General features: G+C 33.7%; 2 protein-coding genes across 2 annotated transcripts; one reads left to right on the top strand and one right to left on the bottom strand.

Annotated features, from left to right (window-relative positions):
* Positions 1-165: 165 nt before the first annotated feature.
* On the bottom strand, positions 166-9,215 carry LOC139527531 (uncharacterized). Its single transcript, XM_071323037.1, has 5 exons — positions 9,160-9,215; positions 6,826-7,075; positions 5,478-5,622; positions 1,839-2,013; positions 166-1,458 (listed from the first exon to the last, which is right to left on the bottom strand). The coding sequence occupies exons 2-5, from the start codon at positions 7,067-7,069 to the stop codon at positions 967-969; spliced, it is 1,056 nt and encodes a 351-aa protein (XP_071179138.1). The 5' UTR covers positions 7,070-7,075; positions 9,160-9,215; the 3' UTR covers positions 166-966.
* Positions 9,216-11,849: 2,634 nt separating this feature from the next.
* On the top strand, positions 11,850-15,242 carry LOC139527530 (E3 ubiquitin-protein ligase TRIM71-like). Its single transcript, XM_071323036.1, has 2 exons — positions 11,850-11,891; positions 13,484-15,242. The coding sequence occupies exon 2, from the start codon at positions 13,491-13,493 to the stop codon at positions 15,150-15,152; it is 1,662 nt and encodes a 553-aa protein (XP_071179137.1). The 5' UTR covers positions 11,850-11,891; positions 13,484-13,490; the 3' UTR covers positions 15,153-15,242.
* Positions 15,243-24,509: the final 9,267 nt, after the last annotated feature.

The raw sequence follows: 24,509 nt of genomic DNA, 5'->3' as shown, positions 1-24,509 counted from the left end.
GCTACTGCATAAAGTCCGGGCTTTGACCAACATGTATACAATTGTTGTTTATTTTTTACACACTGTGATTTGAATGGAGAGTTGTCTCATTGGCATGCATACTACATCTTTTTATTTCAATTTACTATTTTCTTCGTAGATTTTTACTATAAAATTAATGGCAAATACATTTTATCTCATTTTATTCAACAAATGTGACCTGCACTAAAACATAAAAGAATAATCAAAACATATTTAGATCATATTATTAAATAAATCTACTTTCATGGCGCCCAGCACCGAGTCAGAGTATACTTTGTAAGTAAATAATCATACACAAATAATATAGGAAACTTCTAGTATAAAATTGCAATGCAAAAACAAACGCAGATATTTTTTAATTCTAAATTTATCAATATTTATTCAATTGCAGTTGGGGGCCCACTGACTGACCAAAGAGGGGGCCCGCTCCAGTCACGCTTCAGTGATTCCCTATATAAGTTACCAATTTTTTTCCCAAAAAGGGGGGGCCCGGGCCCCAGCCCCCCTAAATCCGCCTCTGATGTTCCTTGAAATATCGGTATGCATAACAAGGCTGGATAAAATCTTTTTAGATCTCGACGCAGAGAAGACGATGTTTAAAAATTTAAAAGCATCTGACTGACTCAAATTAATAACAAAAAAATAACTCACGTGTAACTGAAAAGAAGCAAAAATACCCCAAACGTCCTAATTGTGTATACAGTTTGACTTGTGAATACATACTCATGGAACAGGTTTTAATTTGTTTCTTCTAGTTCTCACGTTCATAGATATTATTCCCATTTCTTTAAACATAAAAATCAACAAGTTACTCTTTAAAAATACAAGTTTTTAAGACGCCTTACAAAGCAAATATAAATTCATAATTCAATAGAAATTTCCGGAAAATGTATCAAGAAATTAAACAGTATTGCCTATATTAGGTTTGTGAAATAAATATAAGTCTCAAGCTGACGTGAAGTTCAACTTTCCACTATTTGTACTGCTTCCAAAAAGTTCGTCATCGAATGAATATATCAAGAAACACGTGACTCCCATAAGAACTCCAATTAGGATTGCCCAAAACGGCGCTCGGTTTGAAATGAACAGCACTCCAAATATAGTTGCATCGATCAACCAAACTCCGGAGAAGAAATAAATGAGATATTCTGGAATCTTCCAAAGTTTTTCTGCTCCCCATACGTTAAGTTCGACTGATCTTAAATGTAGGAAGAATACCAAGAATACTCCCAATGCCACCAAAACTATCATATTCATGATGAGGACTATGTGGGCTGGTGTTATAGCGCGCAGTGTTTTGCGCAGGTCGTCTGCTACTTTGAGTAGTCCGTCAGCTAATCTGCCCTGATTGTTGTACTCTCTAAACGTTGATTCGATTTTTGATACGACACTATCAGTAACTAAGGAAGATGCCTTGTAACCAACAGAAACATGGATCTGTAGAAATAAGAAAATAACGTAATAAATGGTAATTTACAACGAGAGTAAAATACCATTTTAGACCAGCAGAAATAATGATCGATTAACTTTGTTATCTAATATGAAACAGAAGTATACATTCTTAAACGAGATTTTAACACGACAAGTAACACAGTGGAATACCTGAAATCACCCCTGATTTAAGGGTTAACTTTTGTTTAAGTTTTCTATATAATATACTAGTATTTTGTAGACCTGTTTTTTCATTTCGTTGTTTTTTGTACTCTAAATTGTATGTTTCCTTAATTAAACTTTTGAATATCCCTTTGGTTTCCTCCGTCCTTTTAATTCATCTTCTTTCCACAAAAATTTTAATTTGGGCACTTTATAGTACTCACCTTATCTATATCCTGTGCATACAAGATAATAACGTCATTTCCGCAACTACCAAGTCCCCAACCACTGCGCAACTGATCGGCAAAGTTTTCCATAATAGCGTCCAGCTCCCCAGAAGTTGCACTCCTAGCAGTTGTGTTTAAAGTTGGCTGAATTTCTCCACAATCGTTTATGCATCTGAAATATTGAATCATGACTGTTCTATTATCAGGCAAATATTGTTAGAAACATACTTGAAGAATGGCAAGCAAACACACGAGTTTTCTTTTATGTCAGAGACTCATTATAATTTGAAAAACAAAAAAATTATCGGCTGGAAATCTGGTTTCAAAGATACCATATTGTATGTCCCTCTCTGTGATAAATTTTCATGACCTTTGTTCCATAACGACACGTTTGTTGACTGTTTCAAAATGAACCTATGAGCAAAATATTAAAAGTATGCTTCATTTTGCCCTTAATTGACTTTGCACTGTGAATTAATCATTGATTGATTGTTTGGTGCTTTAACTGCAGTTTCAACACTGTCAAGGACGTATAACTAACAAGTTTCCTATCCTTCTAATATACGTCCTTGACACTGTTGAATATTTCGTAGCGTTCATATTTTCTTCGTGAAGGAAGACGCTGACCGAAAAGAGCTGTCCATTTTCTGCAAGAAAACTGATCATCCTAGTCACTTATTTAACATGAAATGCTTAAGATTGGAGCCAATCACACCTATCATGTGCAAGATTCAAACTCACAACTTCAATGTTGACAGGTTAGTGATACAGTAGTGGAACTACTTTCAACTCTCGACACATAAGGGGGCGACCATTTGATATTCTGGGGGGGGGGGGGGGGGGGGGGGGCAGGAGGATTTGTTTTTGATCGGTTATTTATTTTTGTAAACTAAGAGGACAGACTATTCATTTTCTGCACTATTGAAGCAAGATTTTTCATTTTCATTAAAGCAAGGGACTGATTATTCATTTTCACAACTTATTACTATATTTATGATATTCAAAAACATACAATTTTTAAATGATTTGTTTATTATAAATAATACATGTATAGTCAAGACATTAATATGTACCATTTTAATCAGAATTAATCATCATCCTATGCAGAAATGAATCTTTTATATTCCCAACTGCATATACATGTATTGCATACATTCATAGTATTAAAGTTTGGTTGTAATTAAGGCCTCTTTTAAAAGTATTGGCTATTAATACAAAACTTGCATTTTCAAATTATGAAAGGGTCTTCGGAACACTCAGAAAGCATAATTTTGCATCATTTGTTCTTTAGCTTCTTGGGCCTTCAGTGGCTCCAAAACCCTTTAAAAAATTTGCCTCGCTCCGCTCGGCGAAATATGTTTGGTTGTAATTAAGGCCTCTTTTAAAAGTATTGGCAAACATATTTCGCCGAGCGGAGCGAGGCAAATTTTTTAAAGGGTTTTGGAGTCACTGAAGGCCCAAGAAGCTATAGAACAAATGATGCAAAATTATGCTTTCTGAGTGTTCCGAAGACCCTTTCATAATTTGAAAATGCAAGTTTTGTATTAATAACTTTTTGACAATATTTTGGTCTCAAAGCAAAATGTATAAATTCAGTGGAAGACTTAAGTTTCTAGGAACAACATCAAAAGACCAATGTGCACGATAAAGTAATAAACAGCTGCGCCATGAGCGCATGATACGCCCGACGTCTTATGTGGAAGTCTTATGCAATAATCATAAATAGTTTCTGAGAAAGTTTTAAGCAATAATCATATATTGTTTTAGAGACACGGCGAGACATGTGAAACCCCCCACCCTGTTTTACAAAATACTCAATAACTCAAAAATAAAATTTTGAATAATCACCAAAAAGTATACAGATCTTTAGATTAATATAACAAAGACATGTGTAAAGTTTTAAGCAATAATCATAAATAGTTTTTGAGATATGGCGCGACATGTAAAAAAACCCTCCCCCTTTTTTACAAAATACTTATAACTCAAAAATGAAATTTTGAATCATCACCAAAAAGTATACAGATCTTTAGATTAATATAACAAAGACATGTGTAAAGTTTTAAGCAATAATCATAAATAGTTTTTGAGATATGGCGCGACATGTGAAAAAAACCTCCCCCTTTTTTACAAAATACTCAATAACTCAAAAATGAAATTTTGAATCATCACCAAAAAGTATACAGATATTGAGATTAATATAACTAAGAAGTTTTTAAAATTTTAAGTCATAATCAAGAATCGTTTTTGAGATACAGTGCGACATGTGAAAAAAAAACACACCCCTGTTTTAGTTTTAAAGTGCCGTAACTCAAAAAGTTTAAATCTTATTTTCACCAAAAAGTATACAGATCATTTGACCATCATGAGAAACAACTATAGTAAGTTTCAGGAAATTTGGATAAGTCGTTCTCAAGTTACGGTGCGACATGTTTACGCCGGACAGACGGATAGACGGACGGACAGACAGACGGACGGACACCGTCCATTGGTATACCATAATCCGTCCCGTCAAAATTTTGACGGGCGTGTAACAAAATTTTGACGGGCGTATAAAATTGGAATTCACATAGTAAAGTCTGTGGCTGCCGTTTTTTTTTTTAAACTCATGATCAAGTTCATAACAAAATTACTAGATTACAAAAGGAATGCAACACTAACAAAATACAGAAGGGCAATCAATGAACAAAAGACAAATAAATAAGAAATATTGATCCCGAAAAATCAGGGCTACGTCTGAGGGAAAACAGAATTTGCTTCTTGCAGGGCACTCGCTGTGAACACAATTTGATATGGAGACAAGTGTTTAGTTTGAAATTTCCTACATGAAGCATTTAAAATATGTTATCATAAAAGTGAGGTAAGGTTTCATGAGACAAGATACCTCAAGTTGAATAAAACCAATTTTCAGACATATCAAGAATATTTAAATAATATTTATACTTTTATTATTAAAAAAATTTGGAAAGTGTTTCGCGATTTTTTTGGGGGGAAAGATGAATTTACGAAGAATCTGGTGCCATCTCATACTTTCGATTAGACCTGCTGAGTTATTTATTTTCAATACATTGCCAGTCAGGTAATTTATTTTCAAACTACCACAAAACAAACCATTTATTTTTATGATTATCATGGCTGAGCTATCTATTTTCAAAATCCTCCTGCCCCCCCCCCCCCCCCCCGCCCCAGAATATCAAATGGTCGTCCCTAAACTTAAGGAAGCTCGCTGCTCAGTTCAAACAATTAATAGAATTCCATAACACTAGTATATATTGATAGGGGATTAATTGAGGAATCAAAAAAGCAAAAAAAAAAAAAAAAATAGTGGGCAATTTGCTTGTTTTCGAGATATTAGCCATTGGAATGTTGGCGGGAAAATGTTTTCTCTTGATTTTTCATAGCTTTATCATTGACCAGTTGAAGTTCCCAAAAACTATTAAAAACTGAATAAGATTTTATAAGACTTTTACAAATGAATTATAATTATACATGTAAAAGATTTATTAAAAGAAAAATGGGGGTCCATGGGCAATTTTTTTTAAGGCTTTCAAATGGATAAAACCAAAGGGTTTCGAAAATCTGACAAAATTCCAAAACATGACAAACAAACATCCTTAAATGTCAAACTACAATACTAACGTTGTACTGTCTTGTAAGTCTGGGATCCGTATCCTATTTATTAGGGCCACCGCAACAATATAGCTCTGATCTTCCCCATCGGGTCCACTACATTGTGTAGATGTGTTGGTCTGAATCATAGCCAAGGCCAGATCTACAGCATCAACTGTAATTACAGCAAAGATATTATAATAATGAATAAACTTTAAAGGAGGTGAAGATTTACGTCAATGATATGTAGTAACACAAATCAGCAAACTAGGACAATATTGATTTCGACATATAAACAGTATGTGAAGATTTGAATCTTAAGGCGGTGCCAAGCACCTGGCCTCAAATAAATTTTATTCGTTTAGTTTTCATAAAAAATTGAGGAGTAAATTAACTTTTGACAATTTGACAAAAATATAAAATTTTAAAAGCTTGTTGAATATTGATCTTCGCACTTAATATCAGAAAAATGAAAATGTGAAATATTAGTATTTTGTACATTTTTAACTAGGAGATAACAGGTGGCTAAAGCTACTTTTGAAAAGTCATCATCTGAGAAAAGTTGACAAACTATATAGAGAACAAATAAAAACAACAGAACACGTTTTATAAATTTCCTGCATCCTAAACGATTATTTTGGGATTATGTTTCCGTAATCAAGAACGCTCAAAACTAAATATTTGAAAACCAATGATTTATGAGAACCGAAATAATTGAAAATAATTGAAAATCTACATACATACACGTCATGTATCACCAAAAAAAAAACCCACACCTTAAAAATAGCGAAATCTATCTACTAAGACCCTTGCTTGAGGGAGTTGAAACCTAAGTTTCTTATCAAAATTTATAGTACTTTATCCAGATGAAACTTTCTTTGTTGTTGGATTATTCAATCTTATTTATGTTAAATACCAAGCAACGTCTGCGCGACGCAATTTGAGCATTTTTTGTAATTTATAGATTGTACTCTGATGGCTGGCCTATGGTACTCCACAAGTATCTACTATACAGATTGTACTCTGGTGGATGATAATCATTCAGTATAGCTACTATACTGATTATACCTCGATGGCTGATAGTCAATCGGTAGCTGATAGATTGATTGTACTTTGGTTGCTGATTGTCACCAGTAGCTGATAGATTGATAACACTTGAAGAAAATATGGTAAAATCTATGCATAATCAGAAACCACTGGCTAAAATCTTAGACACTACGCTATTAAGTTTATAGTATAAAATAAGTATATATAACACATCTCCCTATTTATGTATTTTCAAGAGTATTTAAGTCTTGTTTAGTCTTTTAGTACCAATGATCAACTGGTAATCAGCAGACACAATACCCCGTGGCTTCCCTCGTGAATGGCTACTTACCTTGTGATGAGATAAGATAATCAGGGTCACACACCCAATGGTGGCCAGCGGTAGATGTTAGCCCACATCGTGCATGGTCAAACTTAGGGTTAGGGAACTTGCAATGCGACCAAATCTTCTCTGAAGTAACTGCGTCGACATTATATGTGTAGCCTTGGTAATCAAGGGATGCGTCCGTACATGTGCTATACTGTGCTATAGTCAGAGACGGACTAAGTGCCAGAAGCAAGATTCGAAATAACATATTGTGCTGCAAGAAAAATATAATTTATAAGTAGAGGAGAAAGTGTCCATAAGTGTCACTGTGAGTTCTATTTTAATGTGAAAGATGATACGGAAGCAAATAGGACATAAAATTGTTTGCATTTATGTGATTTTATAAGACCTTTAATTATGTTTAGTCTATATTATAAGTTATATGGTTCGCTACTGACGTTATTTATGAAAGAATTAATTGCGCATTAGACTCTTCAGACGTAATTTTTTTGTACTGATGATAGGAGACAGTTTATAATAGGCGATGACACATATGATAGAAATGAAAGGATATCGGTTACACATCCTTGACACACAATCAGTATATATATATATATGTGTACACAACAAAAAACATAAAAATCAAAAGAATAGCGTTTAAATGATGTTCTTCAAAGTGAAGACTTCAACACTGAGCAAACAAATTCTCAGCACACTGCAAGTTTTAGACGACTTCTATAACCGATTTGAGCGAGATTCTTCGCAAATTGATAATCACATCACAACTGTAAATGAAATCCAAATTTAAGTCATAGGCTAATATCACATGTATATAATACAAGTTATATATCTGGTAGACACGAGAGTATCCTATCTGAATCACGTTCCATCGTCTTACACGTCCAATTTGTGTTTTGTTAGACATTTTTCCCGCTTTGTATCTATCTGATGACTTATAATAAGCTCTTTTGACCTTTTTTTTTAAAAGTGTGTTCCTATGTTTTACTGTTACACCAATGTCTAAGGTTAGGGGGGGGGGATGGTGTCTTAATTCAAACTAGTTGAACCCTGCCACATTCTGTATTTGCCTGTTCAAAGTCAGGGGCCTGTAATTCTTTGGTTGTCGTTTATTGCTGTATATCATACGTGTACTTGTTTTTGTTCCTTATTTTGTACATAAATCAGGCTGGTATTTTTCTCGTTGAATTATTTTAAAATTGTCATTTTGGGGCCTTTTGTTGCTGCCTGCGATATGGGTTTAACTTATTGTTGAAAGCCAACTAACGAGTACCATTTACATGCAATTATGATCATAGACATTGTAAGAGATGGCTAGTTATAATATTTCAAAAACAGCCATATCTTTTGCAATAGGACATATCTGCAGTCAAATAATTTAAATATGATCTAAAATAAAATCTCCAAGTAAACAGTGCAAAAATACCTCATGTTTAAATATACTTTTTTCACGGCGCTTACTCGTAGAAGTAATTTCAAGCATGCAATAGCCATGTAAAAAGCTACTCAACCCTCCCCCTAGTTCTGTATCAGAGTAGTATCAAAAGAAACATTAAGGATGTGTTACACAAATCTGTTAAGTTTGATAGATTGTATACAATACCGATATACAAATAAAAAATACAAATTGAAAATAAACAATAGTAAATCAAACTAAAGGAATGAATGTTTACTGTTACTGACAACAATCCCAACAATCCACAGACAGACAACGAATTGAAACCTGAATAAAAAAATGATTCAAGGTTTATCAAAGCAATGCATGCAAGTTAATGAAAGACATACAAGGTCATGGTTAACAGAGAGAAAGAAAAAAAAAACAAGACAAAAATAGCCTATAAAACACTACAAAAACACTGAATAACAGAAACCACATAAAAAAAAAACCCGTCAGTGATCTCACATTCTTTGTAAGGGTTAGATGTTGCACAGAAAGGTGACCGAGACAGACCATTGATAATGGACGAACTGAATAAGATACACACAGAGAAAAAGAGTTTAAAACAAGTTCATAAATGTTTGGGTATAAGGATCCATAAAAACGTAACTAAGGCTTTTTGATTTAATAAGTACATCTATTTTCATTTTCCAATATTGATTCATAAGAAACAATTGAATAACATTCATGTTCTACACAGTACACATTTAATGGAAAATTTAACGTTGAAGTTTGAATAGAAATTCGTCATACCTTTTCAAAGCAGATCAATCAATTATTTATTAAGAATGGATTTTTTCGTGAAAGCAACACGGAGATCGAATTGAAACACATGAATTATATATTCAAATTACATTTTTGTGTATCAGTTATCTTGAGTTCTTTTTTTTATTTTATCCTACCTTGTATCGAAATTATTTCTCTAGTCCATGATTTTATATGTAAATGAACTGAAAACTCATTAAATTTAAATCATCTATTGACATACCTATGAATTGAAAAAGAAAATCCGGGTGTTAGCATATGATAATTGATGGGGACCAGCTTAAGGGTATTTCTATCGATTATTTAAAGATACTTATTGTTTTTTCATCTCAAGTATATGTTATGGAATGTATGCACATATTGTCAAATAGGATTCACTTGAAAAATTTGTTTTGAGTGGACATCAATTTTCACATTGTATGTTGGCGTGGTATTTGTTCTTGTCTAATTAAAGTATCCCCTATAGCTTTTCCTAATTCTTATATATGTTTTTTTTTACGAGCCCTCACTTTATAATTATATATATAAATTGATAACTATGCTGTGTTTAATAGAGGGTAGAACACCGCTGTCATAATTAAACGTTCCTAAATTTATAGTTCCGGCAAAAATAAATGCGTATCTGTGTTGAAAACCTACAATGCTTTTTTTATTATTTCATTACGATGAATATGAAATTTTCCTTTTTTTCTAGCCAGAGTTAAACAATTGATATAAAAAACACTAACTCGATTGGTTTGGCCTCGATTTGGCTCTGGTTGTAGACTTTAGGAAATATACAGTTATACTCACATCTACATAGCTTAAAAGAGAGGCGATAGATGATACGAGAAGAGGGACAGTCAAAAATATTGAACAAAAATAAACTGACAACGTCATGGCTAAAAAAAGAAACAGACAAACATACAAATATATTTTGTGGATAGTTATCCCTTTTTGCAATTATACCACACCTCCTTATCTTTTATAAAATAAAATGGAACTAAATTAAAAATATACAAAGAAAACCAAGAACACAAATATCGCTTTTCATTTTCATTTTCCATCACGGATCCCATGCAGAAAAGAATCCCTATCGTGCCTCTATATGATAGTTCAATACTATAACCATAAATACAGTTTTCAATACACATAAAAGTCAATGTCATTGTAAATAACTTTCGTGTACTCCTATATACAGGTATTCTTCAATTTGATCATTTGAATCAACACAGTTTTGTCAGAACTTTAAACATTTAATATTCTGCCTTTGAATTTATTCAATATAAGTAAAACAAATTACAAATATATTGAAAAGCTGTGCATTTAAATATTTACAGTGTTGAGAAATGCGTAGGTAAAAATTAAAAAAAGAGAATTAATTAAATCTAATATATTGTTTGCAATCACGCAATATTTAAAATTAAAAGTGGGTTTCATAGCTGTCCAGCGTACATGTATAACCTTCTTCACACACATGTAGAATTGTAAAAAAATAATATTATTATTTTCGTTATCATCGGTTATTCAGTTTAAACGTTTACGTCGAACAAATATTTAAACAGGTTACGTTATTTCCTTAACATTTAATCTTGCTTAACGTTCAGTGGCAAATATGTCATGCATATTCAAGACGAGAAAACAAAATTTACTTTAATATTTTTACTATTTACTATTGCAAAACAATATTAATTAGAAATATACTTATTAAATGAACTTAAGTGGCATTTGTGTTTGTTCCGCGAAGTAGATCGACTGGGATACTCTCAAACAGAGGATGGGACTCGCCCTTTTATGAGGCATTGAATGGAACGTCTCTATTTCGACTGGAGGTGGCAGTGTATTTATCCATTACATTTAGACAAACGGAACCCCTACTATAACATAGATATTATACTGCCGCATGCAAGTAGTCAAGGAATTACTATTTCTATTTCTTTACCCCAGTCAACTTTTTGGTTAACTGTTCAAAAATCGCGGCATTTGACAGCTGGAAAAGAGTGCATCATATTTTCAAACATTTATGTAAACTAATGAAAAACCAAAAAAATCTTTCTTTTCCGTTAAAGTCCTTGACATTTACCACTTGCAACTTCGTGCATTTCATGAAAATTGTTTAGAAAAACGACAACACATGCAGTGCGGAAAACCGCAAGCGATTTAAGACTGGTCACAAAATTGTCGTTCAGAATGTTACTATTTGGTGATCTAACAAAAAGTGCCATCGATCTGAGATACTTGCATCACACATCTTGTCCGTATAGGGAAAATATTACAAAGAAACCAAGGTTTTTACTCCCTCAGACAAAGTTTGCTATTAGTTTTGATGCTTTCTTGTTTTCTTGTTATAAAGCCGATTCAGCTGCTTTGGGTGAAGTATTATTTTGTACATCCTAGGCTTTAAAATTTTGACTTTGAGTGTTCCTGATGAATTTAAAACAAGAATTGTGCTTCGAAAGCATCAAATGTAAAATATTTTATTTAAATTTTTTACGGCAAATACTCATCAAAACTTGCCTTATTGGCCAAAGAAGGCACATGAAAAACATTTTTGATTGTTCCCCCATCTAATGAAAACACAATGAATGAAAAACATATATCCGGACCATGGACGAAATATGCATCTTAGATCATTTTATTATTCTAGTTGGCTGACTTTCATTTCTGTTTGTTTGGTTGTTCAATTTTTCGTTTCTTTTATTTTTCGTTTTGCACGTTACAGGATTATAATACAGAGTAAGATGCTATGGGTTAAACCTTATTTTATCTACGAGCAAAAGAGGAAGCATTTTGTACCAGTAAATGTCTTTGCCAGGCTACCATACACAATATCTTATCAGATTGTCATGTGACTTTAAACTTCAGTCAGATGTACAACAATATTTATCCGGTAAGATATATCTCTCTTTCAGCACTGCACAAACAGTATCGATATCTGATGAGATCTGTTTTGTTTTTGTTTAAAATAACTGATTTTCACATAATTAGTTGATTTAATGTAGTCATTATTGGTAATGACACACTGTCCTTTGACAAATAACCAAAAACCAAAGTACAATCTTTTTAATGAATTAATAAGATTTGTAAATAACATGTTGCCTATGAATATGTTACTTTGTATAATATTCATATCAATCAAAGGCAACCTAAACTCACAAAACATGTGACATTTTACATCATGTAGATGTACTTTGAAACATCGATTGCCAAAGAGGTTTTTTTTAAGTAATAAAGAAGGCTGAAGATGTCATAAAATTTAATCTATTTTTAACTTCACAGAAAATGTAAAATAGCGTGACAGATGAACATATTCTTCATGTTGATTCATCTGCACATTTAATACATACCAAGTTTGGTCTCAAATATATATAAACTGATAAATACGCTAAATTGAATATAAAAAATAGTAAGAAATAACATCCAGGGTATCACCAAGCTAGTCATCCTTTGTCTAGCAAGAAGATGTGGACTAAAACGTATTTCTGAACTGGGGAGTGGATTGTTACCCTTGGCTAGCGAAGGTGAGGAGCTGGAGGACAGGATCCTGGTTTGAGCCAGCACCCCTCCCCTGAGTCTATTCCCCTTATTATCAAACAATACAGCGACATCTCTGTGGTCTTCAGCTCAAGAAGGTTAACTCCACATGTAACCGTGTGAAATTAGATGAGTTCCGGGATTTCAAAAATAAGAATTTCAAAAAATGTACACATTCGTTAATCTCTTACATGTTGTCTTACATTTCCGTTCCTTGTATATACCCCTGAACCTATCGAATATCCCGTTATTTCTTTCTGTTGGAGTTTTCCTGAGCTAAAGACAACACATATTATATCGTTATATTGTAACATCCGTTGATCGAACAATAAGTGATATATATTACAAAATCCAGAATTTATATAACAAGGGGAGGGCGCATAACAGTATCTAGTCATTTCGTACCATGCATAACTATTTCGTACCATTGCTTTTTTTGTACCCAAAACTACAGTTTCGTACCATGAGTTTGCCAATTCGTACCATGACCAAAAATCATTTGGTACCATGAAAAACAATTTCGTACGAAATGAAAAAAATGATCTATCAATTCGTACCATATGGACAATGAACTTTACAATTTCATACTTGATACATGATAAATATAACGTTTTGATTATTCGAAATTGCATAGTAATACTAGTACTTGCGAGAGACTCATCAGTGACACTCGAATCAAAAAGGCCAAGTACGAAGTTGAAGTGCATAAAGGACCAAAAATTCATTAACGTTTTGCCTAGTACAGCTAAGGTAATCTATTCCTGGACATAAGTCTGTCCTCAAGCACTTATGGAAAGTTTCAGTCCGTTATAAGATTTTAATTACAATTACAATGTCAGAATAAAGAAGAAATGTAAAATCTTAAGACATTTACATTACATGCACCAAAAACAATCACTTTTCACCAAATAAAAAAATCAGTTTTATAGAAATATTCTTATTTTGTAGCTTCAAGATGGATTCCGATTCTTATTGTGACCCTTGTTCTGGAGAAGGAAAATCATTAATAGCAATACGGTTTTGTTCAGATTGCGAAGAGCGTCTTTGTAAAGACTGTGTAGAATATCATAAAAAATTTAAAGCCACAAAGTCACACCATTTGATGGACTTGACGTCAATTGGCCAACTCAACATACCGAAGACAAAGAATTTTTGCGAGGTACATCTAGATATACCGCTTGATTTTTACTGCACACAACACGATATAGTATGTTGTAGAGCATGCATACCCTCAAGTCATCAGTCCTGTAAAGAGGTCCACCCACTTGAGATTGCTTCTAAACACATTAAAAAGTCTTCGTTATTTGAAGATACGCTAAAAGAATGGCAAAATATTGGAAAAACTTTAGATAATTTAAAACAGGATCGAAAGAATAATGTAGATGAAATGGAAAAGGTCGAATCAGCTATATTAGTAGAGATAAGCAAATGGAAAAACGATCTTATTAAACAAATAAACACTTTGGAGGAAAAACTAAAGACAGATCTCTCAAATGCCAAAAAGAAGAACATAGATCAATTAAGAAAAGACAACTCTGAAATATCAAAATTAAATGATGTTGTGCAGAAAAAAAAGCAGGAATTAGAATTTCTAAAGGAGCACGGATCAAATAATCAATTGTATCTTACGCTACGAGAACAAGGAAAAGGAGTTCAGAATGTTGTTAAACAAGTTGAAGAAATGACATTGTTATACAAGGAGGTAGCGTTGAAATTTGAAAAAGCCGGTGATATGGATATTAAATCTATTGGATCAATATTAGTAACAAGGGAGGAGTGTGGCGTTCAACATAGTCCAGTTAAATTTCAACAAGCTCAGGTTCAGCCAGGAAGAGTTACTTTGACGACCTTCACGAAAAAAATAACAAAACAGTTGAATTTAAACAGAACTGGTCTATCAGTAACAGATATAGCTGTTACTACAGACAATAAAGTATTCCTTTGCAGTTTTGAGATCGACGGGCGTAAAGTATATGTCTACAACATCAAAGAAGACAATCTATCATACCACGCTTCATTAAGTCTCAAAAGTGCACCATTTGGTATTTCTATTTTAATGGGAACAACAAAAGCAGTTATTACATTACCATACGAGTCTTATGTACAATTTGTTAACACAAAAAATCTGAAACTTGATAAAACCATCGAAGTAGGTAAAGGTTGGTATGGTATCACAACTAGTAAAGATTGTTTTGCAGTCGGTAAAACAGATGAAATCAGAATATTAAAACAAAACGGAGAAATTATAAAAACAATTGTGTTAAGCGATAACATGTTTTTCATTGTGTCTTCCCTTCTCTTCAATCATCACGATGACAGCATAATTCATTGCAAAAGTGGACAACTTCGTCGTATTCAATTAGATGGGACCGTTATATATCAGTATGATGTGACAGGAAAAGCAGGTCTAGCAGTTGATGCACAAGGTAATGTGTACGTGAGTGAATATAATAAAAGTGAAATACATCGCTTACAACCAGATGGACGATTCTGTGATGTTGTTTTGACGGGAAACGACGGTATAGAAAAACCATATGCTATTACCTTTAATGAGAGTTATACCAAATTCGTTGTTGCAAATACCTCTGGGTTGGTGCAGATTTACGATTGCAAATAGGTTTTTGTATTATAAAAGCAGTTATAAACAGAACTACCAAACAATTGTGATTGAATTTGTATTTACAATTAATAAAAGTTTTAATAGGTTTATTATGTTTTTCAATTTGTTCAAAAGAAAAAATAGAAACAAATTTCGCAACAAAAACCTAAACCGCAATATAAACATGGTAAAGAAGAAATTTGCTAAGAGTGAAAGCTAAATTGGCAGAGATCTTTTATAAATCAGAAATTTTGTATAAAACAATTTTCAAATTATTATTTAAGTACTTTGAGTAAAAACAGGAGATACATTATTGTAACATTTTACCGTACACATCTCTTTGAGGGAAAGCTGTTGTGTTTATTGTAAACTAGTAGGTATTACTAAAAAGAAAGATTTGAGCCGTCAATTTATTGTTCTTTCATCTATTGCATTATATCAAATCCATGGCCCAAAAACTTGTAGTAAATAATTATTGTTATTATAACTTATTCAGGTAATGAAAATACACTGTGTAAGGGATATAATAATAATGTCACGTGACAAATATTTCATGCATATTAAAAACAGTACACGTTAAGAACACCTCATGTTAGTATTTTCCACGAAAACTTTTACAAATAATTAGTCTAGTAAAAAGGCATATATTATTGGAAATAATGAATTCAAGTTCGTCATTAAAAATGTTAAACAATGAAAACAAAAAAAATACTTTATGTAAACGTAAAGCGTTGACTTGAAAAAGGTTACTTGTCGACATTTCAACGATTTGTATCAATATAAAAAGTAGAACTTGTGGTATGATTGCCAATGACACAACTCTGCCCAAAGCTCTGAGAATAAAATCACAAACAAAATATATACTATAGATCATCGTATGAATATCATCAATGGATAAATCCATACCGATATAAAGTACCCCAAAATGACAGATAAAAACAATTCATCAGACGGAATAATCTACAAAATAATTAACGAAAAACAAATATGATTTTAAAATAAGTGTGTATTTTGCGTAGAAAACGGTTTGCACTGTCCTTACAAGAACATTCGTATTCTGATCGGAGATGGAGGTGTATTTAATTGTCTTAATCTAATTGCAAGACAATGAACCATACAACAAGGGACTGTTTATAATTGTTTTGTTTCTGGTTTAGCTCTAACCGGTTAGGAATATCGGATCATGAAGTGGACACAATAAAACATCTATTGAAACGCATAGTTAAAATGTATTAGTAGTACAATGGATTGAATAAGGAATATATGACCAGTGACAAGCTAAATTCCCGATAAGGGTTATCTCATCCTGATACACATATTGTACCCGTAATTTGATCGTGTAAAACCTAGGTTAAGTCTAATTATGTATGTCACAATCAAGGGAAAAAATCAGATAGTTACAAAAAAGTGGAGCCATCTTTGGAACAGATATTTTATCCAACTCGGGATGGCGTCCGAAAATTTTCGTAGCGATAATTCCAACTAAACCACTTGGCACTGTTTAGCTAGTAGCTTCACAGTGAGCAGCAACTGGGAAGTACACACTCAATAATGTCAATGTACAGGTGCTGTCGGACAGTTCACAATTGGGAGGCTGTAATCCTGTCTTTTGTCGTAAAGTTCAACCAAACATCTTGTGTCCATCATAAGATATTGAGCAGACATAAGTGTATCTAATATCGTTATTTTCAAGTTTGATAAAATAGATGCGTTCAATGTAGTCACCAAACAATTTTGAAGTATTTAGTTAGGGGACATCATCAATATGAAGTCAAAGGATAATGATAGTTAATTTTTCGCCTTAAAAAACCTCGAAGAATAAAGGAACACAACGGCGAGAAGAGAAACACAGAGGGTTTCTTTGGGAATGTCAATTGTCTGTTTAAAATCTCATCCTCTGAACGTTACAACTGTGTTATAAATAAATAAAACCATGTACCTTGATAACGGCAGTCTCAGAAGCGCTTCAGACGCATTAAATCCACATGTGTTGTTTTCATTTTTTAACAACACCAGGTCAAAACATCTGCTAATCGACTATCAGTGCCCTAGGGTATCATATGCTCAGTAGCTAGTGCATATATATTGACATGATTAATTAAAAACCTTTCTAAATTTACCCATTTATGATATTTATAATTGTAAAGAATCTGTTTCAACTCCCTCAGGTAAATTTGGCAAATTTGGCGTTTGAAGGATGTGTCTATGATTTTAGATAAGTTTTTGCATTATGTTTTCTGGTCTGTGTGTCCGTCTGTTCGTTCGTCTGTCCGTCCGTCTGTCCGTCCGTTCGTCCCACTTCAGGTTAAAGTTTTTGATCGAGGTAGGTTAAAGTATTTGGTCAAGGTAGTTTTTGATGAAGTTGAAGTCCAATCAACTTGAAACTTAGTACACATGTTCCTTATGATATAATCTTTCTAATTGTAATGCCAAATTTTCACGGTCCACTGAACATAGAAAATGGACACATTCTGTTAAACTTGTTATTATATAGATAAACCACAACGTGTAAAGCCTACCAAAAGGAAAATATACTTATGGGATTAAGCCAACCTTCCATCTCTGAAAGCAGATATCACCCTATTTGTATTTTACTTTGTCTCACAGCCACTTCATAACATAGATACTTGTTGGACTTCATTCCGGGACAAAGTCGTAACCCTGATGGACAGACACATCCCACATAAACTCACTCGCTTACGACACACAAAAACATGGATGAACACAGAAACACGCCGACTTGCACGACGCAAGGACCGTGCTTTTAAGAAAGCAAAAGCCATAAAGAGCACTAGAGACGTTCGCAGTTATAAACATCTGAAAGCAGAATGTCAACACAACATCAGACAGGCTCACAGCAAATATGTGAAAGACATCATTAGCCCGGAAGCGAAGCAGAACCCCAAAAAGTTTTGGTCCTTCGTAAAAAGTGGGAAACAGGAAGCCTCAGGTGTGGCTCCACTAAGAAAAAACTGATGGATTGATCCACAGCTACCCGAAGACAAAAGCCAATATCCTCAACAACCAATTTAAATCGGTCTTCACTGAGGAGGATACTAACACAAGGCCAGATAAGGGACTTAGTCCCTATCCTATCGACAAATGGCACAGATTATCATTGGAACCTCAGGCGTCGCCAAGCTTCTTAAAAACTTAAACCCACACAAGGCTACAGGACCAGACTCGATATCATCTCGCCTCCTAAAGAAGTTATCATCGGAATTAGCGCCTGCTCTTGCACACATCTTTCAACTATCAATTAATGTAGAAAAAGTCGCAGATGACTGGCGCATGGCACATGTGGTGCCCCTTTTCAAGAAAGGAGACAAGAGTACAGCGGCAAACTACTAAAGTGTTATTTGGCCTGTCTCGCTGAGCTCAATGGTTACCCGAGGGGTTGATACAAGCTATGCTTAGTGTAAGAGTGCCCTTACCTTCCTACAAGGTGTCAGTCCCAGCTAACCTCGTCTAGCCCCAGATATCAGGCGCATTGCCTTGCTCGTTCCATGGTCAGAGAGCGATGTCATCGAGGAAGAGGCTGGAAGTACCCAACTGTTACGTCATGTCATGTGTCCCTTCGGATCCCTCGGTGATGTACCAGTACCTTTGTGACAGGTTGGGGAAACCCCCTTGAACTACGGGGCAATTACACTACACCCCCCTCCATCTTAAAAAGGAGGAACTACAGTTCCGACAAAAACGACTGTATATCTTACTAAAACTCACAAGGGGAAGACTGGCAACGTCTTTTACTAATTAAACCATGACACAGGGTATCCTAAGTATCCACCCCCCTTAATCCTGGATAAGGGGAAAATTGACAAAACTTAATATTTCCCAAGGAAAAAAAAATAATTTAATTACCCATGTAAAAATAAACATATGAAAATCGAGCTCTGAACAGCTATCTTATCTATGGAGTACCAAACTCCCAACAATTTACACACCAGAGTTGCCACAGGGTGCCAACCTCAACAGGTTCTTCAGGACAAATAACAGCCGAACTCCAGGTCGACCATAGCCATATGCTATTCCAACTTATACAGTCCTGGACATGGGTCTCATTACAAGACAATAAACTGCGTGCTCAACACGTCTAAAAACCCTGACTCTGTGTAATGTTCACATACATATACATGTATCAACTGTTCAGACCTTAACTGACAAAAATCATACTTCAAAAAATAAAACTATCTCAATGTCTAAATGACAAGTTCATTAACAGTCGGGGCACTTAGCGAACTCCATAATATTATGGAATTCCGTAATTTTTGTGGAAAATTAAAGTTGTCTCCCTTTGACTAACAGGCTAAATTTAAGATGGGAGATAACTATATTTTGAAACTGATTCTCTAAAAAAAAACAAGGGAGACAAATGAAATCTATTTATTGTTTTCTTAACTACAATGGAAAAAAATATATAATAACATGAAGGGATGTTACCTCGGTGAAGAGTACTCGCTCGGTAAAACATTTACAAAATGGAAACACAAAATTATATCCATTTTATGTGTTGTGGGTCGTTGTCTTTTCATTGTTTTATATATATGTAAACTGTATATTATGTATAATGTTTTAAGACATTGGCTCATATGGGCGTAAAGTGCTTTTCAATAAAGAATTTAAGGACTTATAAACGTAAAACCCTCAACATTATAACAATGGACTAGATAATATGAATTATATACCATATAAATCATAATTAAAAGCTTATTTAATACATGACATACATGTTCTTATTTTATTATGTAAACTGACAATTATCTAATCCAGTAATAAAGTGATATCTATAGAAAAATTATTACTCAAACAACAGTATTAAGGGACCGTAAAAAACACATGTTTTTAAAATAATCAACAAAGGGGTGATGTTTGAACTAACTGATGATCACTGATGACTTTAATCATTTTCTGAGGATCGACATAAGGTGCATTGAATTTGTCTGATCTAAAAGTAGTATCTTGACAACTGTGCCTGGGATGAGGCTAATTCTCAACTTTATTTGTAACTAACAGTCCTGCTGATGAAAATATATGCTCTGACGGTATAAATGGAGAGGGAATGACTTAGATTAGCTTAAAGTGTAAGATTTTGAAAACTGATCTTGTTCATGGCATATTCCGATCAAAACATAAATGAATATAGACCTGCCTCAGGGTGGATGATGGATGAAGGAGGTGGTCTCCATTCAGCACTGGTAACCAAATATGGAGCAATTTACTGTCAGGACAAAGTTGTTACCTTCCAACTACATTTAACATGTGCAGAAATAGACACACATCTTCTGTTTTTATAGGAAATGATGACAAAGAACAGAAAATAGTTGAATTAAGAAGATAAATGACATGGTGCATTCAACAACTGTTAATCAGTACAATTCACAGTACAATGAGGTTAAAAGATTTATCACGGAAAACAATAAATCGTCTCTACTTAAATGGCTACAATGGTGGGACAAAAGGCGAAACCATGTTATGGATGCGTATAGGGATGTTTCAGCTCCTAATACCAACTTAGCCGAGGTGTCACATGCATCTACAACCCATTGTGGTGGTTCCAATCTTAATTTAATACAAACAGAAGTTTTTGATATATCAGATTGCTTTAAGTACGCACAGGCTGTGAAAGGTTACTTTTCGGGTGTAGTAAAAGCTGGATCTGGTCCATCATACCAGCGAAAACAAATGATTTTGGAGCAAAGGGCCGATAATCGCGCAGAAAGTCTTTTACATGAGCTAGATGGTCAGTTCAAAGGTGGTAAGGCTCCACAATTACCGAAAAATTCAGCTTTCATGGCTGAACCAAGTGCATCGCACAGGGCAGACAAAAGTTCTGATAAAGACAAACGACCAATAGGAAAAACAAGGACTAACAATTCAAGAGTTTAACCTCAGAATAGAAAAAGCTAGGGCAATGGGAGATTATAGGTGCATTGAGGTAAATATTCATTCGCCAATGCAAGCTACTGTGAGCCTTGTTTCACCCGAAGGAGAAACATATTCAGTTTATTTTGACCAGAAGGCTACTTGTTCGTGTCCATTTTCCAAACTTCAGAGTACTGAAAAATTGAGGAAAGTGGCATGTAAACACAGACTCTTTATACTGATTTGCTTGGACTTTTCACAAACCTGCAACATGATAAAACAGTATAGCTACTCTCTAACTGAAGTGGGGGATATAGTAAACAGACTTGATGCATTTGACTTAGAACCAAACTTGTTAAAACTGAACATTCCTTCAACATCTAATTATTCAGATTTAAAAAACAGATATTGGCATTTAACTGCAAGTGACCCTTTTGAACTGACCTATCTTCATGTCATTATCTCTAAATGCTATGGTTGTGATAAAAAATACACAGATATAAACAGAAAAACCCCATTTGATGTAATAATAAAACATTTGGAAGTACGTCCTCGTTTCAATAAAGACAAAAAGGAGTGGTACATTTCAGCAAATAAAAAAAAGTCAAACGCTTATTATCATTTACAGACTGACTGTGTGCAAAAAGTGCATCCAAATTTTAAGGCTGGTGATATAATTATCACAAATGAACTAAGACAAACATTGTCAGAAGAGCACAGGCATTATCTCACAAATTTAGGAATTGAACTTTAGTGTGTGTTTGATTTTGTATACTAGTATGTCATTTCATCAGACGCATCCTTGTATATTACTTTACTGATAAATGTTTGCAATTTGCGCACTTGAATGGACAAGAAACATTCTCTGCATTCTTTTCATTTTCATATTCCCATATGTATTTGAAGAACAAACATTGTAGGTTCTGAATATTTTATTGCAAGTCAAATACTAATACTATCAAGACAAACTAAGAGATACATGAATGTAGTTGTACCGTATTATTAAAATGTAGATATGTTTGTTGATACTTTGAACTGACTTTGTCTTCCAAAGTAAAAGTTTTCGTTATGCTGAATAAAGTCAATTTATCATTATTAACAAAACTGTTATAAAAAGCTAGTATATTAAGCTATGGATTTATCATTGTCAGATTAAAAATTAATGAGTATGTTTGTTGAGAAAATTCAAGATAGAGAAAAATGAGTAGCCCGCAACCCGCAGCCCGCAGCCCGCAGCCCGCAACCCGCAGCCCGCAACCCGCAAAATAGTGCTACTGACCTCTGTTTGGGAGAATTTTAAATGAGAGCTAAGCGGAAATATTCGATTCGTATTTTAATTATCGAAAAATATTAGATAGTATAATTGCAGGACATAAATACAACTATTGACAAATTGTTGATGCAATCACATTGACGTATGCGTATCTGTTTCCATATGTGTGCTATAAATACATTATAATCTGCAGAGATATATAAACTGTGTAATTATAAATCGTCTAAGCTATAAAATATTGTGTTTTATCAATGAAGTGAAATACGATACTAATGCATCTGTGTACTGTAAGCTACAGTAACAAGGTATTTGATTTTTAATGGCTCAAGTGCATCAGGAAACCTCATTATAACTAATGATAGTTCAACGATTAGACATTTCTCTTAAGCTAGAGGTCACATTGGTACGCTGATCCCTCAAATTGCACTTGCCACTTTAATATATAATATTTTGTGATAAAAGTTTAGAGATTTATAATCGCCAACTTTGAAAACAGACAACGCATCATAATACACAAGCGTAGATATTAGTTATAAATTATTATTTTTGTTTTAACTTTAATTGTTAATATGCTTCTGAAGGAAAACAAACTAATCGACGACACAAAATAAAATAAAACTAAATTAATCATTTGAAAAAGTCTATATAATAGAAAAACACTCGCAACAAATTTATGAGTTTGTTTGAATGTTAAATTCGTTTGATTTTTTTTTTTTTCGTATGTTCTAACTTTCACGGACTTCAACGTGAAAGGCTGCTGGAATTTAAATTAAATTTATAATCAATGCTAAAAGCTTGTGAAATACTAGAACTCTTTTCTTCTCGCGTTTGTTTGAATTATATGACTAATGTTATGGCATATTCAACTAAACTGGGAAGCAGCGCTGTATTTTGTTTACGTGCTAATGTACATGTAGATTTAAATAGTCAACAAAACTTAATATGACTCCGCGAGCACCACAGTCTTTCCTCTGACATATAATACAGGGGCGGATATAGCCATATTAAAAGCTTTAAGGGGGGTCCCAACTCAGAACAAAAGGGGGGGGGGTCCAACTATATGTTCCCATTCAAATGCATTGATCGGCCAAAAAGAGGAGGGTTCAAACACTCGGACCCCCTCCCCCTGGATCCGCTAATGTAATAGTTCTTATTAATTGCCTCGAAAAATATCACTCATACGAAAGATGTCTATGCCAGCACGAAACTGACGGGTCGGTTTGAACATGACATGACACATTTAATTATATTGCAATACATGTATTGTAATCTTTCTTTTAACATAAGCAGTATTGTTCATATGTTCAATTAATTTATTAAACTTTTCTAGGAGTTTTTGCTTAATTTCATTCTAATAATACGGTAGAGAATTAATATTTCCTGCAGGACAAAAATGAGTAACAAGTCGACCTTCAATATTATTGCATTCATCACACAAACTACAAACAAGCTGTCCCAAGTCAGGATCATGTAATTCAGTGGTTGTCGTTTGTTGATGTATTACATATTTGTTTTTCGTTCATTTTTGTACGTAATTTAGGTTTGCATTGTTTTATATTTGTCGTTTCGGAACCTATTATAGCTGACTATGTGGTATGGGTTTTGCTCATTGTTGAAGACCGTACGGTGACCTATAATTGTTAGTTTCTATGTCATTTGGTCTCTTGTGGAGAGTTGTCTCATTGGCAATCATACAACATATTTTTTATAAGATAAAGTTTAGTTCATAATTTCTGAAATCTTTCAACATCAAGAATCACTTACACAGTGAAAATTGTTTTTCTTGAACTTGAGGTGAGTGATATTTTCCCCATATCGAAGTCCTAACTAATATTTCATGTCGAGTTTTTAGCATTGCATACTGAAAGAGGAAAAAAGGAATATTGCAGCTAGACAAAGTCTTTCAATTTTATTTATTCATTCATTGTCTGCACTGTAATGAAAAATTCGAATTACCTCTATTTTCACTACTGTCCCGGAATATTGTGCGAGTTAAAACAACACAAAAAAAACGCCAGTTTAATAACAACAGGAGGCTCAAAATAGCCTGTGTTGCTCATCTTGGTCTATATCATATTAGACAAAGACACACTTCAACATTGTAGACGAGAAAAGTATTAATGACAAAAACAGATATGTTTTTTTTATCTTATATTGGCGGTCATTTAAGTCTGTTCAGTTTCTCTCATTTATATCTTATTTAGGACTAAATGCTTAAGTTTCAGAGATATAAATCA

The sequence above is a fragment of the Mytilus edulis genome, chromosome 6, assembly GCF_963676685.1.
Source record: "Mytilus edulis chromosome 6, xbMytEdul2.2, whole genome shotgun sequence".
In the NCBI taxonomy this organism is placed as follows: domain Eukaryota; kingdom Metazoa; phylum Mollusca; class Bivalvia; order Mytilida; family Mytilidae; genus Mytilus; species Mytilus edulis.
This window is presented reverse-complemented; position numbering and strand designations above follow the sequence as displayed.

Bases quoted from the DNA above. Each gene is read 5' to 3' on its own strand.
- LOC139527530 (XM_071323036.1), top strand. From the start codon at position 13,491: ATGGATTCCGATTCTTATTGTGACCCTTGTTCTGGAGAAGGAAAATCA.
- LOC139527531 (XM_071323037.1), bottom strand. From the start codon at position 7,069: ATGTTATTTCGAATCTTGCTTCTGGCACTTAGTCCGTCTCTGACTATA. The intron at 5,623-6,825 runs GTAAGTAGCCAT...CTGTAATTACAG, and splicing joins TTATCTTATCTCATCACAAG to TTGATGCTGTAGATCTGGCC. The intron at 2,014-5,477 runs GTTAGTATTGTA...TCAATATTTCAG, and splicing joins GACTTACAAGACAGTACAAC to ATGCATAAACGATTGTGGAG.